Source organism: Protomyctophum parallelum (genome assembly GCF_964188405.1).
Source record: "Protomyctophum parallelum genome assembly, chromosome: 2".
Taxonomy (NCBI): domain Eukaryota; kingdom Metazoa; phylum Chordata; class Actinopteri; order Myctophiformes; family Myctophidae; genus Protomyctophum; species Protomyctophum parallelum.
The window spans coordinates 7,606,560-7,630,816 of NC_139699.1; the positions used below are offsets into that span (position 1 = coordinate 7,606,560).

At 42.1% G+C, this 24,257-nt stretch overlaps 1 protein-coding gene across 1 annotated transcript in view; it reads left to right on the plus strand.

Annotated features, from left to right (window-relative positions):
- LOC310877409 (neural-cadherin) overlaps positions 1-24,257 on the plus strand; it is a gene marked incomplete at both ends in the record, with an annotated part of 328,331 nt that overhangs the window by 178,137 nt on the left and 125,937 nt on the right. Inside the window, 9 exons of the mRNA XM_083791243.1 lie at positions 3,101-3,221; positions 5,236-5,398; positions 7,237-7,639; positions 8,543-8,796; positions 9,572-9,763; positions 9,954-10,397; positions 11,545-11,875; positions 15,751-15,844; positions 18,210-18,394. Of these exons, the coding sequence (XP_083647369.1) occupies positions 3,101-3,221; positions 5,236-5,398; positions 7,237-7,639; positions 8,543-8,796; positions 9,572-9,763; positions 9,954-10,397; positions 11,545-11,875; positions 15,751-15,844; positions 18,210-18,394 (2,187 nt within the window). The remainder of the gene's footprint in view (positions 1-3,100; positions 3,222-5,235; positions 5,399-7,236; positions 7,640-8,542; positions 8,797-9,571; positions 9,764-9,953; positions 10,398-11,544; positions 11,876-15,750; positions 15,845-18,209; positions 18,395-24,257) is intronic.

Here is a 24,257-nt window from a genome sequence, read left to right on the forward strand (position 1 = left end):
CTGCTGTGTGTGTGTGTGTGTGTGTGTGTGTAGTGTAAATGTATGTATGTAAATGAAAAATCACACCCGTGTGAACCGAGTGGTGCAACTCCCCTCTCTCTCTCTCCCCCCCCAACCTCCTCCTCCTCTCTCTCTCTCTCTCTCTCTCTCTCTCTCTCTCTCTCATTAGCAGGCAACAGCACCCCTACTGGTACTCATTATATGATGCTCATACATACATAGGTGAACACGGACAAAGCTGTTCCTTGGAGTGGTTGCACCACTCAAAAATACAAATTCCCCCATCTACAACCACATGTGGTGTCGCACAAAGGACATGGGATGGCACTGTCTGAGGCAAAAGGGTCTGTCCTCAAAATGGGTCATTGCTACCGATGAAGAGCGGGGGGGGGGGGGGGGGGGGGGGGGGGGTGTTGCGGAAAATGTGAAGATAAATCTACTTTGACATATCTATAAGAGATTTAAATGTCGTGCTCCAGCAGCATAGTGGCACTCTCATATGCTTCTGTTTGAACAGAGCAGGCAGGAGGGAGAGAAGATCTCTCTTACATGCAATTCATCAAGTGAAGGAAATGTTTGTGGCATCCTAAGGCCGACATTATTTCTTTTCTATTTCTCCCCCCTCTCTGTTTCTTTGAGTCTAATAGACTTTTTAACTCATTACCTCTTCATCTCCCCCTCTGTTCTCTTCTTGTCAGCATAAGAGCTTTTGTAAAGTACCCATTGAGACGGGTGCAGCTTTTAAAGGGAGTACAGCTGGGGCAAAAAACACCCATTTACTCATCATTTGTTTGTTTGTTTTATTTGTTGTTCTTCTACTCCCTGTGCTTCTACTACTGCCCCCTCCTTCCCCCTGTCTCCCCCCCCCCCCGTCTCCTATGGGTCTCAGCAGTTTTCCAAAACACACACACAGTGCAGAGGGATGGGGGGGTGTTCCAAAACACACACACAGAGAGTGCAGAGGGATGGGGGGGTGTTCCAAAACACACACACAGAGAGTGCAGAGGGATGGGGGGGTGTTCCAAAACACACACACAGAGAGTGCAGAGGGATGGGGGGGGTGTTCCAAAACACACACACAGAGAGTGCAGAGGGATGGGGGGGGTGTTCCAAAACACACACACAGAGAGTGCAGAGGGATGGGGGGTGTTAGGGAAGACAGGATACAAAACACACACACACAGAGAGTGCAGAGGGATGGGGGGTGTTAGGGAAGACAGGATACAAAACACACACACACACAGAGAGTGCAGAGGGATGGGGGGGGTGTTCCAAAACACACACACAGAGAGTGCAGAGGGATGGGGGGTGTTAGGGAAGACAGGATACAAAACACACACACAGAGAGTGCAGAGGGATGGGGGATACACAGAGCGTTTATCCCCTTATGCCTCATTGGAAATGCCAACATAGACAGACGGTACAAAACGGTCGGGATTAGTGTGTTCCGTGCTCCGCTTCCTCTACTTTCATCTCGTTAATAAGCTGCGAATCTTGTCTTGTCTTCTGAGGTTTCTCCCTCCTCTCTCATATGAGTGCAATGGGTGGCGGATGCAGTGTAGATTAAAATGCAGTCCTAGGATCTGTACCCTGCCGGTAATTGCATTGAAGGGGAATCGTTTTGTTGATCAGAGTCTAATAGACTTTATTAAGCCTGCTTGGAATAACGAGAGACAGAGATTAATTGAGGTAGGGAGGGACAGTTTGGCGACAGGGCACGGATGCTTAGCAGTACAAATTGTGGACCCCTGCTATAATGAAGCATTAATTATTCAATGAAAAATATTGACTAGATAGACTGGATAGACAAAATTCAATTGCGGATAAATTGCTCCTTCCTTTTATGGAAATGCTAATTAAACCAAATAAGTCAGTGAAAAAAGATTATTACAAGTGTACAATCAGGTAATTAAACACCATGAATTCTTGTGTTAAAGTTAACATATTGAGGTGTTGTTAGTGGATTGTCACGGTAAAATGTAGTTTCTCATTAGATCAGACTGTGTGATCTGTGTGTCGTGATGAAACACTTGTGTTTGTCTTTTTAATTGAAGTGTTAAATTCAGTTCACCTACATGATTGTCACAATCATTGTCGCAACATCAGTGCAAGTCTCTTGCAATAAAGAGCATATAGGATGAACTAGTGAACTAATGACATCATTATGATTTCAATTAATATTTCAAACCGTACTGAGGATCTGTCAGTGGTGGAAAGTATCTAAGTACATTTACTCAAGTACTATACTGAAGTAACATGCTGAGGTACTTTTCCAATTTCCATTAGGCCTACTTTTACTTCTACTCCACTACATCTTGGACCAAAATATTGTACATTTACTCCACTTCATTTACTTGAAAACTTTAGTTACTAGTTACTCTGTAGATTTGGATTATTATTACAAAACATATACTGTACATTAACCGCTTCATTATAAAAATCTATATAAAACAGCCGATCTACAAGCTACAAGATTTTATACATTTGAAAACTTGGGACATTCTGCATAATGAGTACTTTTACTTTCCGTACTTTTAAGTACATTCTGATGCCAATACTTTTGTACTTTTACTCAAGTAAATTTTGAATTCCAGACTTTTACTTGTTGTAACAGATTATTTCTATATTTCAGTATTGATACTTTTACTTTAGTAAAGAATGTGAGTACTTTTTTCCACCACTGCCACCACAGCAAATGAGTGGCTACTGGCTACAATGTTTCTGTGGCCTCTTCGTACCAAAAGATTAAACAAAGATGACACCGGCTGCCCCTCTGCTGATGAAAGCTGCACCTGATGCTATCAATCAACAGATATAGATTGCAGGAAAGCTCCAGTAATGGTACTGTCATCCCGTCCAGGAGGGAGTACTTGGTGCTAAACTTGTTCACCCAATCTGTTTCACGTCACAGAAAAAACCCAGAGATAAGCGTCTGCCCTGTGTGGGGCCATGCAGCGTGGCTCCAACCATGCTCCCTTCGCTCAGCTCTTTCAAGCTCAGCACATTAACCCTGCTAACCCACCGCACGGCATCTAACGGATAGGTACACGCCCGCATCCATTCATCAGTCACGACTCCCGTCTCCTCTCCTCCTCTTCAGGTGCGAATGCTAAGCTGCGTTACCAGATAACATCAGGGAACACAGGAGGGGTGTTTGATGTGGAACCTGAAGTGGGCACTATCTTCATCGCCCAGCCTCTGGACTATGAGCAGAACAAGAGGTAGGAGCATGCGTGGCAGAATGGCTGGTTTTTTGAGACTTTGAGTTTTCTGCAGCCTGGCTACAGGTCACGGATAAGACAAATTAATTCATGTTTAAACATGAGATAAAATAATAATAATTCTTATACATGCATTACAATATACAGACTGTACACTTAATTGAGCATTGTGTTAAGCTCCTATCTGTCAGCTGATGGCTGGCTCTATGCACAGCAGCCATATTGGAAAGTAATTGGACCTCTTACTTACTTCCTCTTCCTTACTTGTTACCACTTATGCTAAATTTGGGAGGGGGGCTACACTGGGGATGGAACAGAACCGTACCCATGGGCAGAGCGGAACGGAAGCAGCTAGGTGGCTCCATCGACAATTTGTCCGTTCCGTGGGGAGTTCCGTATTTACTGTTTCTTTGCCTATGAATGTCACGGTCCGTGACGTGTTATGTTTTTCTAGTGTTCCTTGTTCTTGGTTTTGGTTTTACTTTACACTTGTGTGCTTTTATTTTGCAGTCTGTTAGTGTTTCCTGTGTTGCTCATGTTACCTGTGTTGTCTCACCAGTACCCTGATTACCCTAGTGTTTCCACCTTGTCTTGTTAGTCTTTTAGCCAATCATTGTGTTGATTATCTGTTGAGTTCACCTGTGTCTTTGTGTATTTATACTCCTCTGGTTTTGTCATTTCCTTTGTCAGATCATTGTTTTATGTCACATGTCTGCAATTCCACTACTTTGCCTCTCTGCCTCTGTCCTGTACTTGGGTCCGAAAACCTCCTGCCTCGTATTGTGACAATGAAGGCAAGTCGAAGGGCTGGGTAACCCCCGCATACACATGGAAGAATAGAGCACGTGCGCTCATTGTAGCCGGGTTCCATTGATTATAGTGGCAGCATACCATTGTGGACTCCCGCGGACTCCGCTCCGCGAATGGAGCGGAGCGAATTCCGTGCCCAGTGTAGCCTGGTCGTAACTAAGGCTCTGCTCCATTTAGTGGAGCACAGTTGTTCTCAAACTGTTTTAATTTCAAGGACCAGTGTATGAAAATTACTCCAACGGTAATTTATGACTTATTACAATTTATTTTTCTTTATAAAATATTATATTACTCCCTGCTAAAAGTAACTTATTATTTGACTTAACTTTATTTTTCTCAACCCCAGCAATTGCATCTTTTGCCCCCAAAAGTTTCACACTACCCAGTTTGTTCCGGACAGTTTAAAGGGACACTTCAACTTTTTTGCCAAAAAATATATGTTAATGACATTTAGAAGATTTAGAACACTTTCCTGGGGTCTTTATATGTGCAATATGTGGCTGTAGTATGATCGAGTAGGGAGTAGGGGAGAAGTTTGAATATGCCCAACAGCAACGATTATAGTATATACTGTGTGCATACGTGTGTGCGGTGTGGTAATGGTTCATGGAGTTGTGTATTGATCATTTTTATGTTATTTATCTTTGCAACACAACCCCGCAGTGACGCTAGCAGTTGTTGTGAAGTCTCTTTATGCATCTGTGTCGGATGCAGGTAGGAGAGAGAGAGAGAGGCCATGTTTTTTTGACAGGCCCGGATTTCCTGAGGGAATTGTATTTTCCAGTATGTGTCATTTAAAAAAGGCCAGAAGCGGTAATTACATGCCTATTGGGACCTCACTCTGAGGCAGTGTTTGCTGCTCGGATTCTAAATATGGACATGACCGTCCGTGGTCAGCACAAATCAGCGACAGGTTTTCTCGGTGTGAGGAAAAACAATGTCTTGTTACTCAGGGACAAGAGGCCAGTACATGGGGCCTCTTGTTTTCAGGTACAAGCTCCATATATCCTGGCCTCTTGTTTTCAGGGACAAGCTCCATATGTCCTGGCCTCTTGTTTTCAGGTACAAGCTCCATATGTCCTGGCCTCTTGTTTTCAGGTACAAGTTCCATATGTACTGGCCTCTTGTTTTCAGGTACAAGCTCCATATGTCCTGGCCTCTTGTTTTCAGGTACAAGCTCCCTGTCCTGGCCTCTTGTTTTCAGGTACAAGCTCCATGTCCTGGCCTCGGACGGCAAGTGGGAGGACTACACGACAGTGACAGTGACTGTGGTGAACAAGAACGACGAGGCGCCTGTGTTCACCGTTAACGAGTATTACGGCAGCGTCACGGAGGAGTTGGACGGCTCACCTGTCTTCGTGCTGCAGGTATAATAGTTCTATCATCCTTTCATCTGCACCATATAGCAGGTCGGGACCCCCAAAAATAATCATTACTTGAACTGGGGACCCCCCCAAATAATCATATTTGAACAGGGGACCCCCCAAATAATCATATTTTAACTGGGGACTCCCCCAGTTGAGATATTACATTTTGTTTGACTCGGCTCCATAGATACATTAACACGTTTGATGCCCAGGACGTCCACACACGTCCTATCAAATAAAACCGCCCATGCCTGGGACGTGTGGGGACGGTATAAAATGGGATCACTAAAATATATTTTTTAAACGGTCGTTGCTAGGAAGGGCTTTTCTCAACCCTCCCGACCTGTTTCGTATTAGAACAGAGAGCCGATGTTCTGTTCTAAATTCTAACTTCATCATGCATCTTGATTACAATATTTAAAATTAAATTTTAAAATTGCCTAGTATTTTGAAGATAGCCAATCTACAAGTTCATAATGCCTCGCAACACAGTTTTCGCAACAGTTTTCACAGTTGTTGCCTCTTTATTATATTATTTAACAATTTGGCCAATGTTTGCCAACTTTTTTTAAAGTATAGTACACCAGCTGTACACGAGGGCTGAACACAAAGAAAAGGCCATTCAAACAGAGCTTCAAACAAAGGCCTCAGAGGATAAAATAAACAATTATACAACCTTGCATACTCTTTTCAACACAACACCCAAGACAAACTAGCTTTTAAGAATGGTCTTTTTTATAGCTGTTGAAGCAGCATGCACATTTTTCTAGTGGTATGGTTAGGCCAGACGCTAACGAGTAATTGTATTGCCAATATGAGATTTCAGCAGTGGCCCAATAATGGTTGTGAGACACTTTCAAAATCTGTCAATTTTATCTGTTCAATCTGGACTTAATTTAGATTTATTTGATTCCCCTCTTGTCAACTGCTTCTCACGTAAGACACATTGGCCTTTGGATGAGTTCTCTTCTACTCATCAAATTAATTCCAGATTTTATCAAGTAATTACTGTGCAAGCACAGCCAAGTGTGACCCCTGGCTACATCACTGACCTTCCATCCGCCAAGAATGAGTTCAAGCTAAGATACTCCAGCAAGACATTTAAAATAGTGTTAGTATAATTCGATGAAATGACATTGCTACTGAGAGCAGTTATGGGAATGTGTATATGTGATGTACATGGAACCCATATACATTATTTTAATATATACTGTAGTAGTAATAATAATATACACATATGTCATTCCAGAAAAACACCACTGGCAGCAAATTATTGCCCTTTTCAACTAGTATGTAATCAGAGATCAGTAGATTTACAAATGTGCCAGATATGACTTAAAATAGGTCACATCTGTCAATGGGAACATGCCTCACTCTCATGGCTGTTGAAGTCTCTCTTTATGCCAGTTGCATATGGTGGCATCATACACTGTGTTGTATGACTTATTGAAACATTTTGTCTTCTACTTCAACTCTATTTGTGCATTTTCCAAGGCTATTGCAAAAATAACATTAGTTAATTTTGGCTCTATACTGTACATCCGATGCAATTTCCAATGCTAAGTTGAAACATTCTCGGCCTGCCTGAGGTGTAATTGTTGGTGTGTGTGTGTGTGTGTGTGTGTGTGTGTGTGTGTGTGTGTGTGTGTGTGTGTGTGTGTGTGTGTGTGTGTGTGTGTGTGTGTGTGTGTGTGTGTGTGTGTGTGTGTGTGTGTGTGCGTGCGTGCGTGCGTGTGTGCGTGTGCGTGTTCACACAATTCAGCAGCTTGTCAATAATTATCTCCTCTTATACCCTCTTTCTCTCCCTTGGCCTCACCCCCATTCCTTTGACGTTGCAGGTAACGGCAACCGACCCCGATAAGGACGCAGACCAGGAGGCCTTGCGTTACTCCCTGCACGGCCAGGGCGCCGAGAGCGAATTCGTCATCGACGAGGTCACGGGTAAGATTTACGCCCAGCGCACGCTGGACCGCGAGGAGCGCGCGGTGTGGCGCTTCGTGGTCCTGGCCACGGACGAAGGCGGCGAGGGCCTGACGGGCTTCACGGACGTCATCATCAACGTGTGGGACATCAACGACAACGCTCCCGTCTTCGCCTGCGCGCCCAGCTGCCACGGCGACGTGGCGGAGGACTCGGCCGCCGGCACGTCGGTCATGGAGATGAGCGCCACCGACCTGGACGACTCGGCCGTGGGCCAGAACGCCGTGCTCTCCTACAGGATCGTGGGCAGTCTGAACGCTGGTAGGCCTGTCTGTCATCATTATTACATATACAGTCTGAACGCTGGTAGGCCTGTCTGTCATCATTATTACATATACAGTCTGAACGCTGGTAGGCCTGTCTGTCATCATTATTACATATACAGTCTGAACGCTGGGAGGCCTGTCTGTCATCATTATTACATATACAGTCTGAACGCTGGTAGGCCTGTCAGTCATCATTATTACATATACAGTCTGAACGCTGGTAGGCCTGTCTGTCATCAGTATTACATATACAGTCTGAACGCTGGTAGGCCTGTCTGTCATCAGTATTACATATACAGTCTGAACGCTGGTAGGCCTGTCTGTATTCATTATTACATATACAGTCTGAACGCTGGTAGGCCTGTCTGTCATCATTATTACATATACAGTCTGAACGCTGGTAGGCCTGTCTGTCATCATTATTACATATACAGTCTGAACGCTGGTAGGCCTGTCTGTCATCATTATTACATATATAGTCGTCTAATTGCAATTATTTTAGATAATCGTAATTGCTTTTGCATTATAAGCGACGATCGTTTCCATGTTGAAAAATGTCCATTGTGTAATGTCCATTCTACATTTTCATTTATTACATTTTTCTTTTTTTTAATTGCACAAATAGCAGGTAAATTTCTACTTTTTTTGGTACATTTTTGGGAAAGAAAAGATTATTACAAATATTAAATCTGTCAGTGATTTCCTTGTATACTTAAGTTATTTGTCTGCCCTGTGAAATTTGTGATTACGAAGCCTTAAGTTATTTGTCGTGTCTGCCCTGTGAAATTTGTGATTACGAAGCCTTAAAGGCAAACGTTGAATTGGAACACAATTAAATTGTTAATAGCAATTATTTTTGGGACGGTTAATCGTAAACTCCCATTTGTAACCGTGACAGGTGGTGGTGGCGAGGAGGACATGTTCTCCATCAACCCCACCACGGGGACCATCAGTGTGTCCAGGAGCGGGCTGGACCGCGAGCAGGCCGAGTCCTACCTGCTGGTGGTGGAGGCCCGGGACGGAGGGGGGATGGCGGGGAGCGGGACCGCCACCGTCCGGGTCAGAGACATCAACGACCACGCGCCCAGATTCACAACAGAGCACTCCTCCTGCCTGGCCAAGATCTCCGAGAACGCCGAGCCTAATGCAGAGGTTTTAGTTTTTTTGTATTGGTGTGGTACTACAGTGTACGACAGCAAATTCTAATTTAGTCTTTAGTCTTTTGAATAACACGGTCTTAGTCTGGTCTTAGTTGATGAATATCAAAATCTTAGTCTTTTTAGTCTTTTAGTCCTAGTCAACAATATTACAATAGTACAATAAGTACAACCCTAATGTATAAGGCTATAGAGCACCGAAGTCTGACGTCACTTTCAGTAGAGGGCGTCAGTCCCCAGGTTCATGTATTTGTTTAGTTGCATTGAAATCCCCATTGAGGCGATTTTAGATCGCCTCATATAACAACTGTGTTTGAAAAATAAACATGTCATCCCGGCCGCTTCACTCATATGGATATGAAGAATCAACTGACTGAGAGAAAAGGCTAATTTACTGCTACTGAATTCGTTAGATTTTCGCTAGAAGCAGACTGTATCATATATGAGTGACTGACTGTTGCAAACGATACAGAGACACCTCCCTGACAATAACGCCGAGACAGCTTGTTTATTTTTGGACCACAACGCTTATAGTAGACGATATTAAGATCACCCCATGTTATTCTCCATAGAGAAATTACTTCCGCGAACCAGGGGAATCGTCGGGATGAGCGAGTTACGTCAGGACTTCGGTGCTCTATAAGGTTTATAATTGCGACTCCATCTAGTTCTTCTTATATCTCACCCTGGCAAGAACAACAACAACATATTAGGTATAACAGATATTAATGATCTTTCATTGGGTCGTGGGTTTCTGTGCCTATTGTCAGGTCCTGGAACTTTCCGCTGAGGACAGAGACACCGGAGAGAATGCACAGCTGACCTTCAGCGTTGTGGCAGGAGACCAGGAGCAGAAGTTTTTCATGGTCAGCTACCGGCAGGAGCAGCGCGGGACCCTGAGGCTGAAGAAACGGCTGGACTACGAACGGCCCAGCGAGCAACGCTTCAACCTCACCCTCAAGGTATGAAATATTGGGAACCCACTGACGTACCGTCATGTTTTTTCCTTTCATGTTTATTTTTTTATTTTTATTTGTGGCTTTCGCCTTTATTTTTTATTTTTATATTTTTAATATAAAATATAAAAAAAATGGGCTACAAAATTCCTAGGATAAATAAAGAAAAGGAAAAGTATGTGCGTTTCTGTGGCAGGTGGAGGACCTGGACTTCTCCAGCCTGCTGCACTGTGTCATCGAGGTGGAGGACTACAATGACCATGCGCCCGTCTTCATTCCCCACTTCCTGTCGCTGGCTCCGCTCCCCGAGGACGTGGCCGTGGGTACGAGCGTGGCGCGTCTGGCCGCCAGCGACTCCGACTCGGGTCTGAACCGGGAGATCACCTACAGCCTGTCGGAGGACTCTGACCCCACGGGGCTGTTTTCCATCGACCAATCGGGCGTTCTGACCGTGGCCCGGCCTCTGGACCGGGAGACCACGGGACAGCATCACCTGGTCGTCCTGGCGACGGACCACGGAGTCCCGGCTCTCACGGGCAGTGCCACGGTCCAGCTGCCGCTGTTGGACGTCAACGACAACGGGCCAGAGTTTGAGGCGGCGTACAACCCTGTCGTCTTTGAGAACGTGGCCGGACCACAGGTAAGCTGGACTGCTCAGAGCATGTTCATGTTCATGTTCATGTAGGGCGACTGTGGCTCAAGAGGTAGAGCAGGTCGTCCAATGATCCATGGGTCGGCGGTTCGAATCCTGGCTCCTCCTGTCTACATGTCAAAGTGTCCTTGGGCAAGACACTGAACCCCAAATTGCTCCCGATGTGCTGATTGTTGCCTTGCATGGCTTCCGCCGCAATCGGTGTATGAATGTGTGTGTGAATGGGTGAATGTAATGCACAATCTCTGTAAAGCGCCTTGGATAAAGGCGCTATATAAATGCACCAATTACCATTTTCATGACAGTGAACAAAACAGATCAATAATGCGTTATTCTCAACATTTTTCATTTCAAGCTTTAAAAAAAAAATATATATATATATATATATATATATATATATACTGTATGTATATATATATATATATATATATATATATATATATATTTATATATACTGTATATATACCGGTGTATATATATACTTTACTTTACTTTACATGACTTCCACACAAATACAGTATTTTGACACAATTCTAGGAAGGTATAAAGTTAATTATGAATTAAACACTTCTAATATAGTGAACAAAAAGCAGTTCTATAAGATACAGCATGCTGCGATGCAACATGTTGTGAGATTGACATTCTGCTATTTTCACTATAATAGGTGTTCAAGAAATTTCTTGAACACCTTACAATATTTTGGGAAAAAGTCAAAATTTCAACACACCAATGCATTTGGGGAAAGGTGTACTCCAGTACTGTCTTTAACTTTACACAATTTGTAGTTGAGTAGATGTACTGTAAGCACAAGTGAGAAGACTTGCTGGGCATTTCTGCCTGACACACCTCCGATGGTGCTACTGTATGGTGCCAGCTGCAGGGTCATCAGCCGGGAGCCACCCTTAACAGATATTTTGCCCCTTTAATCCCGGAACATCTCTGGGTGGTGGAGCAGCAGCTGAAGGATCCTTGTTCTATTGCTTTTGTGGTTGTGGACCAAAAGTATACCAGTATCCATGCTTTGTCCACCACTGTCTAAAAGTGATGAGACCAACGCAGTCATTGATTCAACAAGACGTGGTGACACGACAAAACTAAAATTAATTGACGTATCACTGAACACAATGCCTTCTAGGTGGTCAGGCTGAACCAGACGTCGACTCTCCTTTGGGCCGTTGACAGGGACTCCTTGGAGAACGGGCCCCCCTTCCACTTCACCGTCCCTGCAGAGTACCGCCACAGCGACGACTTCCACCTCCAGGACAACCTGAACGGAACGGCCACTCTGACGGCCCTGAGGATGTTCGACCGCGAGCGGCAGAAGGAGTTCCGCATTCCGGTCGTCATGAGCGACAGCGGACGCCCGGCCAAGACCACGACCGCCACGTTGACGGTGGCCATCGGCGACCAGAACGACCACGCTCATCTCGCCGGGGAGAAGAAGATCTTCATCAACAGTCACAGAGGTGAGAAGGACAGAGGAGAGAAAGACATGCTGTACATTGTGTACATTATGTACACCATTGTTCTCAATGTGGGTTCTGGAGGAACAATTTAAAGGAGCTATAACATAAAATTCAACTTTTTCAATTTCTTTTGTATTTTTAGGGCTCCCATTATGTGTTTTCTATCCCCACAAATAACCAATTTTGAACAATCAGGCTTTCATATCATATCAGGTGCTTTAATAGAAATTGCTCTCAGGAACAGCTCAACTGATTTTGGTCTCATCGTGATGTCATCAATGACACCCTACTTTGTATAATTCCTCCTTCTTCAGTCTTCAGTTCCAAATTTGCATTTCCACTTTGTTTACAATGTCCACCATTGTTGATTTTCCAAGCTGGCATGGAATGGAAACAAGCCTGGTTTTATCTAGCATCAGTATTATAATGACTGAAATATTAAATAATCTGCATATCAGCACCCCCACCACCTCAGGACATTGTGGTATTGCAGCTAAAACTGCTTTCAAAGTCCAGAAAGAAATGACAAGGCCTGGTTATATCAGAGTGGTGATTGAGGCTCAAACCATTAGAAATAACATAGACAATATGATATGAAATATTAAAAGCAGTTTTAAAATGCATGTTATTTGCGCTTTAAACACTTTGGCCCTCATTTAAATGAGGGCCTTTAAGCCTATTTTCATACTTTGGCTGTTTTTGGAAACCTTATAAATGTAAACTGAGAAATTAGATGCAACGCACACTGCACTACGAGGCTGTTCACATGGTGGAGCGTTGCATTTACATTGCCAAAGCAAGTGTCAAAATATAATTTAAAAAAATGGTGAAAGTATATACAGTTGGAGGGGGTACAGCTATGTCACATTGCAACACATTGCAACTGTTTGCAAAGATAGATACATCATAATTATATTTGATTAACATGAGAGTGTTAACCAAATGTTGCCAGACTGTTGCCAGGCTACTATTGAATTGACCTGCGTGCGTGCGTGCGTGCGTGCGTGCGTGCGTGCGTGTGTGCGTGCGTGGCTGGGGACAGCAGTGTTTTTGGTGCCAAGAGGTGGTACTGGTACGTTCAACTTCAAAGATATTAATCCCACTAGGGGCAATTAGTTGCGAGCAGCAGCTTGTAACAGAGAAACACAGTAACATACATACATAACAACATACATACAAACAAGCAAATACTCCATGGAGCTAATGTGGAATAATGCGATCTTAATCATTCTAAAGTAACAAGGTGAACATAAGGTAAAAAAAAATAGATAGATCATAACAATTACATAATCATTTGTATGTACATTATTTAAGTTAGCTTGCAAGGTTCACTGCACATTTGTAGACTTGTGGATTACTGTATCTCATTCCTAGGACTTCTTATAAGCATGCACCCCCCCCCCCCCGCCCTCCCCCTCACACTCACGCCTCGAGAAGGCAAACAGCATACTGTATTACTAGAAAGCTTTATGGCATCTTGCTATGTTATGTTTACACCTATGTTATGTTTATACGGTTACTCTCACAAGAGTAAGCCCGGTGCCGTTCATGGGCTTACTGGCTGAATGGTGCAGGGTGTAGCAGCAAGGATACTGCAATATCTTGCATTGTATACTACTGTAATCATTGTGCATTCAAACAGCATTTTCCATTATGCTCTCCCTCCTCACCAGCAGCAACAACAAATGGCTATAGCGATGTGAAACACATAGTACTCAGAGTACTCTAGCCTTTCATTTTCCAGGCCAAGGGCTTTCCCTCATTATACGGAATGAGAGAACATGGGGTAGGACAGTGAAAAAATTCCATGCTTCCTAGTACATAAAAAATGTTGTGCGGCATCAATGCTGTAACTATTGTCAATGGCAGAAGAAATATATCGAAGGGCGTACAGCGCATATAATATACATAAATATATACATATTTCAAGTTTTTTATTTTCCTTCTATGCCCAGGCCAATGATCTCGCAAACCACTGTAATGACAAATAATTTCACATTTTGTGAATATACAGCACAATATACAGTATATATATATATATATTAGGGATGTGCCGATGAGACATTTTGTCCGAGTTCGACATCCAATATGATTAATTGCTGTTACGGCCGATAACTGATATGACCGATGTCGATATGATCTCATTCTGTATTAAAAAATTATAAAAAATGTGTCCATTCTGAAAAATACATCTGCACGGCAGGTCAGATTTCACTTTAATACCTTTATATTCATTATTGTGAGCTTATCTGTTCAAGCTGTTACTTTGGACTTGTTTATCTGTAAAGATTGATTGATTGATTTATCAAACCGATGCCGATTAATCTAAAAACAACTAAAATCGGCCGATACGGATGTGTTTGCCCATTAATCTCACATTACTAATATATATATATATATATATATATATATCGCTTGTCCTGTTGTCCGTTTGTCAAGTGACTCTTGGTTTCACGTCTTCCAATGATATTGTCGGGCATTCCGTTTCAGGAAAACCGAACATACTTGTTTCTTTACTTTCAAAGGGAAACATTACTCTTCGTCACTTGCCATCATCACAACTTTCTTTGTGCTATACGAGCGATGATTTCATTTAAAGCATGTTTTAAAATCAAATCAAGAAAATGAATTAAAACACGATACGCTATTCAACAAATAGACAGCCCCGGTCAATTCATTGTGAAAGTATGTATGCCATCGTATGTGACCATCGATTCTGTTAACTAGTTAGCCCTAGAATGTTTGATCTTATATACATTTATTGTATTCCAAATACACAGCCATAGATCGTGCGGTTAGCAGACTAACATGCACAGCGTTTATACTCACCCAATAATTAATTCCTAAGACTTGGAGTCTGATATTGTCGGTCGCAATTAATAAAACTTTAAACATTGGGCATGCAGTACGTGCCACAGCACAGCATCTGCCCTCGCTGATAATAACACCTGTTTCCTTGGAGATAACCTTGTTTTTCTACTACTCTACTCTGGATTTGAAAATAACGGCTCCGGTATGAATGCGTGCTGTTCCTTTGCAATGCTTTAGCTCACACTTCTTACACAATCATTGGCAAACAGTATTCTCATCCAGAGTGTGAATTCCTTTCCGTAGTTGGGTGGCGTAGTCATAAATTCCCTGCACACCATCACTGAGGTTGTGGGTTCGAACCTATGGTTCGAACCCTCTGTGCTGCATCCAGTTTTGTCGGGTGTCTGTGCGAACACAATTGGTCCGTGTTAGTGGGGAGAGAAGCCGGGCGGGGAGGAGGATGATGTTTGGTGGGAGGAGTAGCACGAAGGCCAGTCTACAGTACGTCCTCCCGGTGGGGGCTCCTCACTGGTAGGTGAGTCAGCAGGACACAGCAGTGACAACACAGACGTGCGTGTGGGGAGTCCAATCCAATCAAATGTATATGTATATCGCACATTTCTCTAAACACAAGGTTTCCAATGTTCCACAAGGTTTCACAAAAGAAAATATATAAAACAATCAGGACGGTACATAGTAATAACGGTACATAGTTAAATTATCATAGAACAATGCAAAATAAAATACAAAAATTATAAAATAAACTACAATCAACTACCAGTGATGAATCTAGGTTCAAGCTGGATTAAAGGCCAAAGTATAAAAATTTGTCTTAAAGTGGAATTACACACACACACACACACACACACACACTCCTAACCATGAAATGTGTTAGGCAATGTGACTTTCTATACTCTGCTATACGTTTTACAATGTTAACTAGACTACTGTTGTCCTGTCTCAACTTTCACAATGGTGCAGGTCTTTCGATTAAACTCCACCTTCATTATGCATTCATACAGTCAATCATTGCTTTGGCGATATGTTTTGTTTTCCATCCTCAGGCCGTATGCCAACCACTGTCCTGGGGAAAATCTACTCTCCAGACCCTGATGACTGGGATAACAAAACATATGTTTTTGAAGGACACGTAACCAAGTAAATACTCCCTCAAATTATTCCCCCTGCATATGTTTGCCCCCCCCCCCCCCCCCCCCCCAACCCCCTCACACTATCTGTTGTCCATAGCCTATGTACTGTATATCTGTGTCCTGCAGTTTGTCCTTCATTTCATTACTTATATCATGGCTTCCTTCTCTGTTTGGTGATCCTTCTACTCACTCCTTCCTTACATCCATTTACTCCGTTCGTTTCTGCTTGCTTCACCACCTTCTTCCTCCTCTCTTGTCTGCCTTTCCTTCTTCCTGTTAACTCTTTCCTATGTCCTATGTCCTATGTGACCAGTTATCTGAATGTTGTCCTCTTTCCTATCTCTGTTTCCATACCACCCCCCACCCTCCTTGCGTTGTGTTGCTCAGTGCCCTTGATGTGACACCTGGGTCTTTGGTCTGAACTGAGCTTGAGATGAGCCGAGGAGATTGTGACAGGGTGTGTTTGAGTCTGCTCATCTTGAGATCTCTGTTTAAAGGTAGTAGACACGTTAAGTAGATACACTGTCAGTGGGTGCGCACTCTCTCACGCATGCACGCACGCAAATACAAACACATATCCCTCAAGAACATTTTAATGTCTATTATTACTATTACGTCCCCAGGTGGTTCCTACTGAGCAAATGTGTAAATGTACAGTATGCTATCTAGATTGTGTGCACGCTTATGTATAGCACTACCAATTGACCATTTTCACAACATATATTTTGGTAAACACAGCAGAAGGTAACAACATTAATTGTGGGTGTGTTATGTGGGTGTGTTATTAACATTTCACTGTGCCAGCATGGACAGCTCATCTATATTTAACGTCATGCTGGCACACAATTAACGTTATTACTTTTACAAAACGGAAGCTGCGAAAAGGGTCTATTACCATAACCATACTATTATACTATTGGCAGTATGTTGACATCAGCATTCAGAAGCACTTGCCAAATGTGAGGTCCACCCAAATCATTTAGTTTTGGCATAGGCGAAGCCCGGTTGATTTCGCAGGGTTGTTCTGTTGATTTTTAACCCATTTAGGGCGGGAACCCCTTGTGGTGTTTTAAGCATTGTTATACTTTAGCCATTGAAAAATAGCAGATCTACAAGCTCATAACGCGGCACGAGTGCCGTGCTACGAGCTTGTAGGTCTGCTATTTTTGAAAAATCGTGAAAATCTTTGAATATATATTCTTTCACGGCGAACGTTTTTAACTAAAAAGAATTGCTTCCGGGGGATCACTGGAACAACATATTTTCAGATGTGGGTCGGTGGCCGATTACATATAATTTTTGGGGTCCTTGACATGAAATATTGAGCACCACTGATATAGAAACATAGGTATCAGGTCTAAATGGGTTAAAGCACAACGGTGCAGTTGGACCGTTGAATACAAGGGTGCATGAGCGTCACGCGTCCAGCTCCTTTGGCCCTGATTGTGTCTCCGTCAGCGGGCGGTTGGGTGTTTGATGTGCCGCGGCTCCTTTGATTTCCACTCTAATTTAACTGAAATGAGCTCATCTGCGAGACGGAGTGTTGGAGACCTCCACCACGTGAAATCACTTCCCTCTCATGTCATTCCTGCCGTCGGGTCTGCTTTATTCATGTTCCTTTCCCTGTTGCTTCATTCACCCCGACACCTTTTTATAATTATATTATGTTTCTCTCTTTTATTACCATGTAAGTATGGTTTAAGGCAGTGGTGGAAAAAGTACTCACATTTCTTACTGAAGTAAAAGTATCAATACTGCAATATAGAAATACATATTGCATAGAAGTTACTTGACAAGTACTTGACTAAAAGTACAAAAGTACCAAAAGTGAAAGCACAGAATGTCCCATCTAAAATGTATACAAATCTTTTGAAAATAGTAGATCTACAAGCTAACAATGCGTTGCATCACGACACATTTTGAGCCTGTAGATTGGCTATTTTAAAATTGCCAAAATGTATATAAGGCTGAAGTAGTTTATGTGTGTTTTGTAATAATAAGTTATCAAATAATTGTATAGTAAAAAGTACAATATTTGCCTCTGAGATGTAGTGGAGTAGAAGTAAAAGTATTGGAAATTGGATATACCCAAGTAAAGTACAAATACCTCAAAATTGTACTTAATCACTTAATTACTTTACACCACTGGGTTTAAGTCTGTGTGTGTGTGTGTGTGTGTGTGTGTGTGTGTGTGTGTGTGTGTGTGTGTGTGTGTGTGTGTGTGTGTGTGTGTGTGTGTGTGTGTGTGTGTGTGTGTGTGTGTGTGTGTGTGTGTGTGTGTGTGTGTGTGTGTGTGTGTGTGTGCGTGCGTGCGTGCGTGCGTGCGTGCGTGCGTGCGTGCGTGCGTGCGTGCGTGCGTGTCTTGCCCTCAGTTACTTCATCCTGAACAAGCGGACAGGGTTTTTGATCATCAAGGAGAACACCCCGTCAGACACATACCAGTTCCAGGTACGAGTGTCTGATGGAGTGTGGCCCGATGCCGTCTCCACGGTTACGGTGTACGTGAGGGAGCTGCGTGATGAAGCCATCTTTAACTCGGCGTCCATTCGCCTCGCCGGTATGATTACACACACACACACACACACACACACACACACACACACTGAATGAAGTTTTATTCAGAAGACTATGAAAGCTGTTCCTGCAGAAAACCTGCAATGTACAGTAGAACAAGTATTAAAATAATTACAACTAAAATGGACCCTTTGCCTGCCCAGCGCCGTGATGATGGATGGTGACGTATTCACTGCCGCCCCAGGAAGCGGCAGAGGTTTGAAAGCAATATATAGCAACCACAGGTCGCACCACGTGTGAACCTAGAAAGATCTGACCTTTCAAGCAGGGGCGACTGTGGCTCAGGAGGTAGAGCACCCATGATCCATGGGTCGGCGGTTCGAATCCCGGCTCCTCCTGTCTTCGAAAGTGTTCTTGGGCAAGACCCCAAATCAGTGTATGAATGTGTGTGTGAATGGGCGAATGTAATGCACTATGTAAAGTGCCTTGGATAAAGACACTATATAAATGCACCATTTACCATTAAAGTGCACCATTTACCAAGCAAAAAAGAACTGCATAAAGCTGAACATGTTGAAGTTTGAACTAGATTATTAGCACAAAGTATGTGGAAGTAGTTGTGCTCGCTGCAGTTAGCCCACAACTAAATCAAAATGTGCTGTCAAAATGAACACTGGTTGCACTGCAGTGCTTCTGAGACCAGGTGTTGCTAGATGTGAAAGGCTGTCTAGCCAGTGGAGAAGTGATGCTGATCAGTTGGCAGTCTGTGGCACACAGGTAAAGTTTGGTGCCCGCCATGTGGAGACTCTGGGCTTGAATGGGGCTTGGTGAGTCACTCCACAACATTTAGCAATCTCTGTCGCTGCACTAGTGACTAGTGTACAGTAACAGTTCCATAATGGTCAGTTATATTACCATTAGCTCTGGAGACTGGCAGGTTTAATGCCACTCCAGAGGAAGAGATGCTGTTTGTTTTGTGAACTTGATGAAATTGATTGTTTTATTGCCCTAAATATGATGATATAACTATAAGAGAGATACCGGGTATTTGTTAGTAAGATGTCTTCTATTTCTGGCGATTTCCTCGAGTTAAATTGATTATGGGGCGGAAGTTCCAGACCGACAGGAACGTACCCAGGGTGCCGGCCCGTTGCCGAAACGGTTGAGAAATAACACAGTTACCGTGTGGGGGTCCCTCTACTGTACCCTCTACTGTACTGTACTGTCACTGTACTGTACTGGCACACCCGGAATCACCATATATACAGTTAATATGTGCATGTGTGTTTGTGTGTGTTAGGTTGCGCACAGGTGGTGAAAAACAACCATGCTGTGCAGCCACCCAGACACCCACCCACCCACACACACACATAGCTCCGTAAGGGAGTCAAAAACTTGAGATAGGTTTCAGGGAAAGGAGTTTTTGTTGTGGCACATTTTATTTGTCAAGCTTGTGGGAGAGAAGACGGAAAGCTCTGAGCTGTAATGGAAAGAATTATGTGAATATAGTGTAAACGGGCTGTAAGCGTAACCCATGAGGCTTGAGTGCAGTGGAGGACACAACAATTAAATAATCAATGAATGTGTACATGTAGACTGACTGGTCGGAGCGCCTGCACACTGAGCTGCGGAACGGAGAGGAATAGCAGTCTTTTCCTTGTGAATCTCAGTATACATTCAGCTGAGACAGAAGGAGACCCCTGGAGTCTACTCCAGGGGTCTTCCACATTTTTCATTCCAAGGAACCCCTATAAATTATAGCTACGAGAGAGAGATGAAGCAGGGCCCCCGTCCAATACATTATTGTATTCATGTTAAATGTGTGTTTGCAGACACTTAACCAATTATACACTCAATACTATACCGTTAGCTCTGTACTTGGTCTTCTCTTTTTTTAAATTATTATTATTAATTATTATTATAATTATTATTAATTAATTAATTGTTTCCTATGGCAGGTAGTGTCTCTTTGAGAAATACAAAAAAGTATAGGCTTCAGTTTTATCATGTGACTTCTAGAGCTCCTGTGTTTTGTATCTTCAAACATCTGCTCAAATCTTCTCCCAGTCGTAGCATCGTTCGTATGTGTTGTAATATCACTACCTGCCATGTAGAAAACAATGCATTCACATCCTTTAACCCATTTTGCGGGAACCCCTTTCGGTGTTAGCATTACGTTATGCTTTAGCTATTGAAAAATAGCGCTTGTAGGTCTGCTATTTTTGAGAAATCAAAGAGCGACTGACATAGAAACACAGCCTTTTCAGAAAACTGTCAGGATGAAAAGCCCCCTGTAGTAACTCTAGTGGGGTTCCGTCTCCATGTTAAATTTAGTTGTCATTTACAACTCATGTAAAAGTTTCACTTTCAGTACTAATTTGAAGGTGAGGGTCTATAGAACCATTTTGGTTCGAGTGGCAATCACCAAAATAAAATAATTGGCCTATAGGGGGCGTAGTCAGGTGCCAACCCCCATCAGCCCTACCAAAATATGTAAACTGTTGTAACTTTTGATTAAATTATCCAATCTGAACATATGATATATGTATGGATTCACAATCAGGAGTAGCATTTGGTAGTTAAACCTTATTAGACATATAATATTTGTTTCCACCCAGTATTGGTGTATATCCACAAAAATAGCAGGAAAAACGAGCTAAAAACTAGTAGTGGGGTCCCTAGACACACCGTCATTTACAACTCAACAAACGTTTAACTTTCACTTCTAATTTGTAGATAATGACCTATAGAACAATTTTTGTTCGAGTGGCAAGTCTACAAATTTAAAAAAATATATATTTTGCCAAATTTCCAAAATGGCCAAAATCGGAATTATGTTTATTTGAAAAATGTCTTAATTTTCTTATATTGCTGTTTTTTCTTTGTTTTTATTGCTATATCAAGTTAATCCTGTGTGAGGAATCAACTGGATTTCAAATATTAATGTTTTGAATAATCTGATATAGAAACTAAATAAAGATGGCTGCCAATGTACATTGAATACTACATTACGCCTAGCCTGAGCTAACGTGTTAGGTTTCTGGTCTAGAGGGGCGGGTCGCGGCTCAGATTTGCGCGCGCCCTGATTGGATCTCATCGATCTGTCCGTCACCCCCGGCCCCTCCTCTCCCCCCTAGTGCAGCGCTACGTCACATAATTTGGAGCGACGCCCACCCGGAAGGGTTGACTCCACTTTTAGACCAGAGCGGCCAATGCGTTCCTCCAGGCTTTCAATTTTTGCACCAACAAAAATGAAAGCCTGGTACCGAGGCTACATTACGCCTAACTTCTATCCTGTTGAACCTAGAATGGTGATGTTGGTGCCTATACCTATGTTATCATGAATGACTAATTGTATAAAAACAAAATACATATAATAGGACAATATATAATATTTCACACAAATGAGACAAACAATGCAGTACATAATTATGTGGGGAACTAAAGTTAGATATTGGAATATAATACACCACTCCAGTGTTATATTTGTTTATTTTATTTTTTTAGTTATACTATGTACTGCCACTATAGGGGGCAGAGTAGCAGGTGTGTCTTAATTGTTCAGACTTGGTAGCTTGTTAGTTATAAGACTAAGCATACTGCAGAAGAGCATGAGCTGCACTCTCTTGTGGTATTGATATTTTGAAGGTAAGCAAAAAAGTTAAACATGTCATGAAGGATCCTAAAGTGTTTTTTATGAATATGGATAGTCATGTGGGATAAGTGGCCAAAGTACTACATCCCAATAGTATGAGCTAGCATTAACCAAAGTAGCCTGTAGCTATAGCACAGGCTAAAACTAAAGGCTAGCTACAGTATAGCAATTATGCTGAGGAAGAAATTGTGTTTTCATTATTACAATGGTAAATGTGAATGTAGCTATATGCACTGCTGACTGTTTTCTTGTATCTATTAATATGTTGAGGCAAACTGTTAAATACAAAAGTTATATAATAATAATAGTAATCTAATATTTTCTATATTTTTTCATGATATGACCCTAAGGAAAGACTTGTTTGCCCTCTTGCAAATCCAGTTGCCAGTCGTAGAGAAGGAGCCTACACAGACATCATATATGCCTTGCAAGTCAGTTCAGAGCAATTGACGCTTCTCCCCACCCAGACGTTGAACTTCCAGATGTAGAATCCATGAAGTAAAAATCGTGCATTCTGGCATACAACTTGTCCGCATCTGTATAGGGCAACAGCACTTGACAGTGCAAAAAAAGGCATTCTGGAGGTGCTGTGGCATTGGCAAGAAGATCATGCCGGACTGGTGCACCTGTTAATCGTAATAAATGTCTCTTTTGTGGTGAAGAAACATATGCAGCAGACCATTCGTTCCAGAAGGTAGAACTCACCCAAGAGATAAACGACAAGGCAGTTGCGCTGGGAGAAGACCGTATCGTGGCACTCAATGACTATCCATATTCATAAAAAACACTTTAGGATCATTCATGACATGTTTAACTTTTTTGCTTACCTTCAAAATATCAATACAACAAGAGAGCAATCAGTGCAGCTCATGCTCTTCTGCAGTATGCTTAGTCTTATAACTAACAAGCTACCAAGTCTGAACAATTAAGACAAACCTGCTACTCTGCCCCCTATAGTGGCAGTACATAACTAAAATATATATATATATATATATATATATATATATATATATATATATATATATATATATATATATATAACACAGGAGTGGTGTATTATATTCCAATATCTAACTTTAGTTCCCCACATATGTACTGCATTGTCTCATTTGTGTGAAATATTACATATTGTCTTATTATATGTATTTTGTTTTTATACAATTAGTCATTCATGATAACATAGGTATAGGCACCAACATCACCATTCTAGGTTCAACAGGATAGAAGTTAGGCGTAATGTAGTATTCAATGGACATTGGCAGCCATCTTTATTTAGTTTCTATATCAGATTATTCAAAACATTAATATTTGAAATTCAGTTGATTCCTCACACAGGATTAACTTGATATAGCAAGAAAAACAAAGAAAAAACAGCAATATAAGAAAATTAAGACATTTTTCAAATAAACATAATTCCGATTTCGGCCATTTTGGAAATTTGGCAAAAATATATATATTTTTTAATTTGTAGACTTGCCACTCGAACAAAAAATGTTCTATAGGTCATTATCTACAAATTAAAAGTGAAAGTTAAACGTTTGTTGAGTTGTAAATGACGGTCTGTCTAGGGACCCCACTACTAGTTTTTAGCTCGTTTTTCCTGCTATTTTTGTGGATATACACCAATACTGGGTGGAAACAAATATTATATGTCTAATAAGGTTTAAGTACCAAATGCTACTCCTGATTGTGAATCCATACATATATCATATGTTCAGATTGGATAATTTAATCAAAAGGTACAACAGTTTACATATTTTGGTAGGGCTGATGGGGGTTGGCACTTGGCACCTGACTACGCCCCCTATAGGCCAATTATTTTATTTTGGTGATTGCCACTCGAACCAAAATGGTTCTATAGACCCTCACCGTCAAATTAGTACTGAAAGTGAAACTTTTACATGAGTTGTAAATGACAACTAAATTTAACATGGAGACGGAACCCCACTACTCTGAGGACTCCTGTAGAAGACCCCTGGTCTGCTCTATACCATCCCACATGACCAACAGTAGAGTTGGTCACTCTCTTTCTCAAATACTATATTTCCTTAGTATGATATTAGGGGGTCATGAATCACTCTAGCATGACTCTAGGCATCTCAAAGACAGAGTTGCAATAGTCAATGGCATACACAGAGCAGCGTAATCCTATTACTTATTGTGGAGAGATAATTAGTTCAGAGCTTTTTTTCCCCTTCCCAGCCAGCGTATTTCTCCTCACACGTCAAGCTGGATCCATCATTACCTGATG